The sequence below is a fragment of the Barbus barbus genome, assembly GCF_936440315.1.
Source record: "Barbus barbus genome assembly, chromosome: 12".
Classification (NCBI taxonomy): Eukaryota; Metazoa; Chordata; class Actinopteri; order Cypriniformes; family Cyprinidae; genus Barbus; species Barbus barbus.
The window spans coordinates 26482371-26492087 of NC_136740.1; the positions used below are offsets into that span (position 1 = coordinate 26482371).

Here is a 9717-nt window from a genome sequence, read left to right on the forward strand (position 1 = left end):
TCAAAACTGTATTTGGCTTAACTCTGTTAATAATCTCTTCAAAAGAGTTAACTGAATAAAAAAAGTTCTCACAGAGAAAACACAATCTAATAAAGCATGCTTAATGAATAAAAGGATCCATTTCCTCTGTAAAGACTGCATATGACCTCACAAACAGCAGGTGTGTAAACCAAGAGTGCACGTCTGCAGCCAGACCCTGAACTCCCATTAAAAGTGAAGTGATTACCAGGCCTAGACACAATCTGTCCACACAAAACTCACATTCCTCAAAAAGCTCAGCAGATTTCTGCAGAACTTAAATGCTTTGACTAATGTGAGAATGCTTTCAGCTAAAACTGTATAATCTAATCTTTAAAGGAACATTTCACCCCAAAATAAATATTTGCTGAAAATGTACTCACCCTCAGGCCATCCAAGATGTACTATAGATGAGCTTGTTTCTACATCAGAACAGATTTGGAGAAATGTAGCATTACATCACTTGCTCACCAATGGATCCTCTGCAGTGAATGGGTGCCGTCAGAATGAGAATCCAAACAGTTGATAAAAACATCACAATAATCCACAAGTAATCCACACGACTGACTCCAGTCCATCAATTAACATCTTGTGAAGTGAAAAACTGCATGTTTGTAACAAACAAACACATCATTAAGGCATTTCACCTTAATTTAGCTTTTTATAGTCGAAATACGAGTCCATAATAATAGCACTTTCTCTAGTAAAAAGTTCATCCCCAGTTGTCTTTTCGCATCAAAATATATTTGTTTAGAACTGTTTCTGCTTGTAAATGGCGCATATGTCTCTTGTGATTCAGACAAAACAACTTTTTCTCAGTGATGAATTTGCTTATTACAAACAGCCTTTTCACTTCACAAGATGTTAATTGGTGGACTGGAGTTGTGTGGTGTTTTTATCAGCTGTTTGGACTCTCATTCTGACGGCACCCATTCACTGCAGAGGATCCATTGGTGAGCAAGTGATGTAATGCTACATTGCTCCAAATCTCTTCTGATGAAGAAACAAATTCATCGACATCATGGATAGCCTGAGGGATAATAAAGTTTCATCAAATGTTTATGTTTTGGTGAACTAATCCTTTAACACATTGTACTATGTTTAAACCCATTCTGCACATTTTCAATTGAAATTCCATCTAGGCCTGGTGAATGCCCTGAGGATCCTTTTAAGCTGAAGTAAAGAAAAGCAAACACACACACTTACCAGTTGTTCCAGCTAAGGAGGCGAGGAGATGTCCTCCGTCCTTCAGCTCTGGTAATTAGGATGCAGCGCTCCGTCTGCATGGCCATGTACTTAAAACAAAAGCAACGTAAGCACCCTACATAATCTCCAACCTGTCCTGCCCTCAGTAGAAGAGTGAATAATTGAGTTTTATACAAACAAAACTCTGTCCACAGACACACACTTATTCCAGGAACACGATTATTTTTGACACTTGAGGTCTTAGACTGTAGGACACTCTGCATGGAAAAAGCTTTATCCACATTCACATCACCACTCATCCCATATGAATGAGGCTGAGAATATGCGGATCTGCTCACAGCTACAAATACTGTATACTGCTAACATGTTTCAGGCAATTCATTATTAAAGAGAACATCTCTTGTGTTGCATTTCCAACTATATGTTGCATACAGAAAAAGGAGATTGTCAAACGGATGCACTGACCAGCAAACAGAAAAGTGAGTCAGCATTCAACTCAATATTAGCCCTGGATGAGCCTGTTACTGATGCAAAGGTCACAGAAACCTGATTCTAAGATAAAACAGGCCAGCCACTGCTATTGCATCCAGATCTCCTCCCAAAAACGAGATCTTGAATTGAAATGCACTTGACAATCTCATGTTGATTCTTGCACACAGAGGCTGGACTGTTTCGATGCAGTCCAACAAGTAAAGAACTGGACTCTGAATATACACAGCTAAGGTCTCATATTGTGTTCACATATTTTCTTTCACATTTAAAAATACTGCTTGAACAACGATTTCTCCCTTATATAGTTTGAAAGTTGTAGATCAAAGCACAACTAACTAACTAACTAACCAATCTTTGGTTGAAAGGGTTTTTGTGTGGGTCTGTATGAATGGCTGCAGCTGATTATGGCGTTCTTTATATGACCTGATCAGCCATTTTAAAGGCCACTTCCCTTTAATAGACTGGCCTCTACCCAAACGTTGTAAATTCAGTCTGGAGTAACTCTGCATAGTCATTCATACATGTATGAGACGTTTATCCAAAGACACTTACAGTGCATTCAAAGTATCAGCGGTGTTTCGTTCGTAAACGTTTTTAAATGAATCCTTAAACGAATCTCGATTGTTAATTAAAGCCTCACTACTAGGGGTCGACAAATGGCATTTAAATGCAGTTTGTGAACAGACATTTCATCTGCTGAACGGTTATGCCCCTTTACTAAACGAGTCTTGAATCTGATTTGGTGCTACCTGAAGAACTCTTTTAGTAATCAAAAGATTTGAATCACTGAAAAGAATCAAAATAACTAATACAGTTCACAATATAAAAGTAAAACGTCAATATCTACTTAAAATATCTACATCAAATATTGTTATGATAAAGTGCTAGGTTCTGGGTGGTTGGTAAGGCATTGCTATAGGTGCATAATGGCCAAAATAAGAGCACTGGTCTTTAAAAATTGCTTGGTCTATTCCTTTGACTATTCCAGTCAAAGTTTATGGGATTAATTCAAAGTGATTGCAAGTCCAATTGGTTAAAAAAAGCTTGATATTTGGGATTTGCGGCATCATTAAACTACACAGGACAGTTTATATCCCCAAAGGGTACTTTTTTGGGGGTTTAGGGGTTTGTTCAAATACCAAATAAAGCAAGCTATCCATCCTTATCATGTGTGCTAAATAATGTAGTCTTTAATGTGGGATATCTGCATTATTCTATTAATAACATATCCCACTGACATCATCTCTATGCATTTTTACAAAATGCTTCACATTCTAGGCCACAGTGTGTAAAACAAATACCAAGGCCCATGGTGCATCTGTCAAACACAGCAGAGACCAGCTCTCCTTTTTGGAAGCAGACAGCGTTAGTCAGCAGGACAAACTTCTCTCACATAACAGTATGAAGCCAAAGACAACTGGATTGTGGAAATTATTAGCTGATGGCTGGAATAAGTAATACTATACTTAATGTAACAGTTTGACATTTTCATTTTAATATTCTCTACAAAAGCAAGAGTGAATGGCACACAGTATACAGTGCTTTTCATACAGTATCACGTAATAGAACAAGCGCAACCTAACAAATCTCACAGAAAAAGCAAAGACTAGGAGACACACGCTTTGCTTGGGTGGAGTCTGAAACTAGGCTAGAGTTCAAGCGGTGGAAACAGAGAGACATAAAGAGTACGTGAGGGAGGTCAGGAAACACTCAGATCCTTTTTGAGAGTGCTCCATGAAAAGGAACAGCTGCACAGTGAGTAAACCATATCAGGTGTCTGATTCTCTGATTTGATGCTCCCAGGATTGCTGATGTTGTCCTTGATTCAGTTCCAACCCAGCACGCATACTGTCCTGCACAAATGATTCTTGATGGGACGATTCCCCTCCCGTCCCACTGAAAGGTTTAATTTATTAACTGTGTTTGCTGGTTACCGTGTTAAAGGTGAAGTGTGTCATTTCTTTAACACTGGAATCACCAAACAGATTTGCAATAACAAAAATAATCAGGTTTCCCCAAACCCTCCCCCATCTACCATTGGTTGACCAGAACGAACAGTCATGCCCCAAACTCCCACCATTGGTTCAGACTATGTTGCTATGCTCAAACAAACAAAACAATATTTTGACTGCACAGTGTCTGTATTTTTCAAGGAAATCAACCTATAGTTTATTTACATTTTTTAAAAGGGAAAGTTCACCCAAAAATGAAAATTCAAACAGTATTCACTTTGTTCCCATGGCCTTCCACAAAAAAATAAAAAAATAAAATTTTTAATTCAATGGGAACCAAGCTATTTGGTTATTTAGCATTCTTTGGTTCTTCAACATTCTTCAAAATATGTTCTTTCGCATCCCGCAGAAAAAAGGCATACATACAGGATTTGAATGATTTGAGAAAAAGATGAGTAAATAATTTTGAGATTTATAACTTTATAACTTATTATAACTTTTCTTTAATTTAGAAAAGAAACATGTTTCACCTTTAAGATTTTTTTTGCAACATGGGACCCTATTATTTGTTTCTTCTACCACACAGGTGAGAGAAGACAATAAACAACTTTGACTTGAAGTATTAAGGCTCATATCATACTTGTCAATCACAGAATAGTGTCCCTGGCGGTAAGCAGCATTAGTCAGTAGGACGACCTGTGCACCACTCACATTACTGAAATTGAAGATAACTGGGCTATGGCAAAAAAAAAAAAAAAAAAACATAGTATAAAAAAAAAGTATTTTTTACAACAGAAAAAACAACAACACACATGCTGTTTTTAATAGTAAGATTTAAGGTGAATTAATCGTAATTAACTTAACTGAGCATAAATGTCAATGAGATGTTAACACAAATTTACATAAATCTATGCACCTTGCATCTCTGTTTAGTATGACTGTCTGACATTTTCACTTTAAACTGCTCAGCAAATGCAAAGAGATAAATGCCAGCACAGGTTCAAAGACGCCTCCTTTTCTGACCTATGCAGTGGGCTTCAACCACTTACCTATTTCTCTCACACAACATCATGCAATGGCATTACACAATTCACTCCAGCTTACAGAAACCTATAGAAAAATCAAGAAAATGTGAGTCAACTCTGGATTTCTGAGCAAGGTTCAAGTTCAAGAGCTGGAAATGGAGCGAGTACGTGAGCGAGACCGAGGGGGGTCAGGAGAGGTACAGTTCCTTTTTGAGAGAGCGCTATAAAGACGAACAGCTGCACAGTGAGTAAACAGCCGCATCAGGTTGCTTATGTCTGATTTAATGGTTCCAGGATTGCTGATCTCGGCCTTGGCTCAGTTCCATCCCTGCACGCATGTGGTCCTACATGGATGACCATGAACATGGCAACTCCTTTCTGAGTTTTTTCACATATTATTTTATTCTCTGCTTTTTATTAATGTTTTTGTATTGCATATATTAATTTAGCAACACTTTTAATAAAACTATTCTTGGAAAAATACTAAATAGAAGCATTTTCACAAGTGGAATATCGGACCTCATTGCTCAACCAAAATATGGTATCCATATATTTATCCATATGACAAAACACACAATAAGCACAGAATAGCCTACTGTATGTGTACTGTAGACATACTGTAGATGGTTACCAGCACATTCACTTTACCCATTTGGATTTGATCTTACATAACTGAAATGCTATTCTGAACACAAACCCATGGATGGAAGTGCTTTGACCATGAGGAAATAGCTCTTGAATATTTTCCAGCCAGAACATACTCCCTTCAGATACACACAACAGGTGCTACATGTTTTTGTCTCTGGCTATCAACCTTTTCTCTACATTCATCCTCATGCCAGGAGTGTAGACAGACTCTGCTATAATACATTTACACACCAGATGTTCCATAAAACAAAACTACACTCTTAGTACAGTAACTGGGGAATTTCACAGTATGTAATTATAGATATACAGTAAATGTACAGGATAGATAGATAGATAGATAGATAGATAGATAGATAGATAGATAGATAGATAGATAGATAGATAGATAGATAGATAGATAGATCTCGTACAAATGACACTTGATTACATTTGATCATTTACATTTTTATTGTATTCTGTAATGTTATTAAAAGTTCAAAATAAAAAAAGTTCAAATAAAAAAATCAAGAGTACAAAATGCACATAATCGATTTCAAATTTCAAAGTGGATTAACTTGACAGTAATACTCAATTATATACTATTAAAAACTGACTATATATGCATATTCTAATTTCTATATTAAATTAGAAATACACATGCTGCTAGGAAAGACTGTAATACTAGACTAACAGCAAACCAACAGCCCAGCAAACAACTCAAAATGATATATAATTGTTTCCACTCACAAAACTGCATCACATTTTTGTGCATTACCAAAATATTGTCCCTCTAATCTGAAGGCTTTTCTACCATAAACACTTTCCAATTTGAAAGACGTGCAGAAAGAATATTATACCAATATGGCAAAATCGTAAATGTAAAAACTCTCTCAGATGCTGAGGATTCTGCTGAGGATTGTCAATGATCATTTTCAAGAGGTGGATCAGCAAAACAGTCCAGCTTCAGACGACTTCACCGACTTGCAATCAACCAGTTCTTGGTGTGACACAGCATTTCATAGTCCGCAACTCTGAAGTAAAGCATGCATGGCCCATTAGCAGTGTGATTATGAGATCTGAAATCTGAATCTCCCTGCATTTGATCTTCTGTTGGAGTTTTTTCTGAAGGAGAACTCCACTTCCGAAGCAGTCTTAGTTTTCCTGTTTAATCAGAAGAAAGATAGACACAATCCTTAGTGCAATCTCAACTATGGTTGAGGCTATGTTTTTATTTGTCTATTTATATGTGCATGTGTACCTCAGTGTATGCTGGGGGAGGGGGGAGAGCATGAATGCGCATGAATATAGGACTGTCATCCTCGTCATAATCATCTAGGAGAGGAATGAAAGAACTATCCATGCGGTTGTCCTGGGAGATCTCGCTGTAGCTGGGTGGAGAAGACGGAAGTGACACACAGGTGCTGGAGGTGCCACTGCCATCCTGGCTGCTCATGCTGCTAGTGCGACTGTTCATGCTGTTGTAGGGGATCGTCCCGATGACCAGAGGAAGATCTAGGATGAGCTTCTCACTTCCTGGGATATGCAAATAGATCTGACCCCGGAGAGAAAGGGATGACATGCACGCTTTAAAAATTAAGATTCCAAAAGGAGGTCTTTGCAGTGATGCCTTTGCAGAACTATTTTAGGTTCCTCAAAGAACCTTTCAGTGAACAGTTCTTAAAAGATTTTATTCTTAGCGTGAAGAACATTTAGAAACTTTTTCCACATTAAAGAACCTTTTGTGCAATGGAAAGATGTTAAAGATGTTAAAGGTTCTTCATGGAACTATCAATGAAAATAAAACACTTTTATTTTTAAAAGTTTAAGGACTGGTGGAGTCCAAAGCACCTGCATTGATTATCAAGAATATAACTCACCCTCAGACAGTAGTCAATGTGGATAATGTCACAGCCCAGGATAGTTGGCTTCAGCTTTGGCACACGAAGCACTCTCCCCTGCCACACGTCACACATGCCAGAGATGATGTGGTCTCCCCTGACAGAAGTGAGCTTCTTGTGAAACTCTTTGGTGCGGCCGTTTGCCAGGTAAATGTGCTTGGCAATGATGGCGGCTTTAGGAACGACGATCCGAGAGCAGGAGTTCTCGAACTGAGCATCAATGCATATGTCTTCTCCTTCACAGTAACCCTTCCGGCCTATGCGAGCAGCCACGGAAACACTGCCATCGGGAATAAACATGCAGGTGACTCTCTTCTGTTTTGCTCCTGTAACTGGGGCCTGCGAGGAAGCAGAAAGGGTTGAATTACTCTCTCATGTTTCAATCACATCCATTTCAAAGAAATGTGTGTGAACTGTCTGGACTTAATCACCATGAGTTCTTGGGTGTTGACGTCAATGGGTTCCTCCACCTCGAAATATCGCTTGCATTCCGCATACTGATGTCCTGATTTCTCTATGATGGCCTTCACGTAGTATCGGACTGAGCCAAACTTCCCCACATAGGAGGAAACAAGGCACCTGTTTGGGAGGGGTAGATCTTACATTAAAATTGTGGCTAAATTATTTGAATGCACTATTTGTAATGGGGAATTTTGAAATGAAACCCACCCTGCCTGTGGAAGTTCAAACCCGTACATGAACTCGTATCTGTTTCCTGGCCTGAGAGTGATGGAGCCATCTGCATCTGCGAAGGAGAGATTGTGTTTTGAGAAACACTCAGTTGTCATTATTTAATTATGTTCGTGTCTTTCAAATTTTCAATTTAGGAAAGATTTTTCAATAAACAAGTCTTAAACTTACATTCATCCCCTCCCAACCCCCCATTTCTAAATAAACCACCTCAAACTAAACTCTGTGACAACAAAGACACCGATGAGACACCAAAATCTGAGTTAAATTATAGGGGAGAAAAACATCAGTTCAAGTCCATCCTCATTCAAACTTCACTAGTTGGCTGTAGCAGCACCCTAATTAACACATTAACCACCCCAAAGGGAGTCAAAACAAAATGTTAGAGCTCTTTAAGTTATGTTTTAAATACGTACATTTTAGTTGACGGTTAGTTAGCAAAAACAACTTACAATGCCCCCCGGAAATGACCGATTGAATTCACGCACCGAGTTAACCAAAGTTTGTGCCTCACCTGTTTGCTGATGATCGAGGTGAAGAACTTCTTCATATTTCAGGTACTCAATCTCATCCCTGCAGTGCATCTTTCCTTTATTATAATCGACTTGAGCGCATCCGATTCCGAGCAGTTTAACGGCTGAGATCTGCACCACCTCCGCCACCTCCACGATCACCTGCCCAGCCACTTTATCTCCGCCGCTGTACGCGCTCTTGTTCGGGTCACTAAACTCAACCTCGAAGGTCTTGGGTTTCTTTGTTAGTACACCCATGTTGCTGTTTTATCAACTCTGCGGATATTAATTCCAATAACGCCACTAAACGTTGTATAATAGGCCTGTTTAATGCAACTGAATGAATCAGATGCGCAATAAGCTCACAAGTACGGCTGGTGTTATTAACTATTTGATTATTAATAGATGTTTTGTCGTTTTTTGGTGACACTGATCTGTCAGTAAACACTGAGTGGGAGCGGGTGGTTATATAGTTCACACGGCCGCTGTGCTGATGATGCGAGCTGGACACACATGGGCATCCGTGCTGGGGAGCCACATGCGCCTCGTGGATCTCCCCAAGCAGGTCTCTCTCATAGGACACATAGGCTGTTTGCGTCCACACAGGCCAATGAGAGCCCGTACAGAGCGCGTGGACAACTCGTGGGTAAGGGGCAGTTGTCGTTGAGGAGGTGGAGTAATTGTACGGAGCAGGGGTGGAGTATGAAAGCGCATTGGAGACTCCTGTGCTCTGCTCCAAAACATCATGTTAGACGGACACGCACGTATGACACGTTCATAATAGAGGCGATTTCTTTCTGCGTGAATAATTTATTTGTATCTAAACTGGATGGCACCAAAATCAAGCATTACTACACTGTCTAGTTTATCCCCAAAGAAAAAAAAGGGACTGTGTGTGGCAGTACCGTGATTGTATCGGATGGTTATTTCGATATGCAAAAAGTACCAAAAAGTACACTATTTTGGATATATGGCACAGTGATAATGTTAGAAGTACCTTTAGGTCGACTTTTAGGGCAACTTTGGGGAATGTTGATGTCAACCAGCAAACCGGTGAGACACAGGGCCCATGACCGATATAAAATATCCAGATAGAAATTTCTTACCCATTCTCAATGGAATAGTGCCCAAGCAACATTGCTAAAAAAAAAAGTTGCCGGGCAAAATTGCTCAAAAAGTTGTCCCGTGTATCATCAGCCACAGTACAATGTAAATGCATTATCATCTAATATCGCCACAGTATTTAAGGGTTGCCTATACCGTAGTACCGAATGAGGACCAGATTCATTTGCCATGG

At 39.2% G+C, this 9717-nt stretch overlaps 1 protein-coding gene across 1 annotated transcript; it reads right to left on the reverse strand.

The window, feature by feature from the left end:
• Positions 1-5766: 5766 nt before the first annotated feature.
• Positions 5767-8862, reverse strand: LOC306878626 (thioredoxin-interacting protein-like). The gene is made up of 6 exons (XM_079431072.1): positions 8423-8862; positions 7888-7963; positions 7650-7797; positions 7198-7557; positions 6579-6872; positions 5767-6481 (listed from the first exon to the last, which is right to left on the reverse strand). Exons 1-6 carry the CDS (start codon positions 8676-8678, stop codon positions 6473-6475), a joined length of 1143 nt encoding a protein of 380 aa, XP_079287198.1. The 5' UTR covers positions 8679-8862; the 3' UTR covers positions 5767-6472.
• Positions 8863-9717: the final 855 nt, after the last annotated feature.

What these genes read in the sequence shown, in the direction of transcription:
- LOC306878626 (XM_079431072.1), bottom strand. Translation starts at nt 8,678, where the DNA reads ATGGGTGTACTAACAAAGAAACCCAAGACCTTCGAGGTTGAGTTTAGT. An exon ending in CCTCGATCATCAGCAAACAG is followed by an intron (nt 7,964 to 8,422) that starts GTGAGGCACAAA and finishes TCTCCTTCGCAG; the next exon opens with ATGCAGATGGCTCCATCACT. An exon ending in TTTGAACTTCCACAGGCAGG is followed by an intron (nt 7,798 to 7,887) that starts GTGGGTTTCATT and finishes CCTCCCAAACAG; the next exon opens with GTGCCTTGTTTCCTCCTATG.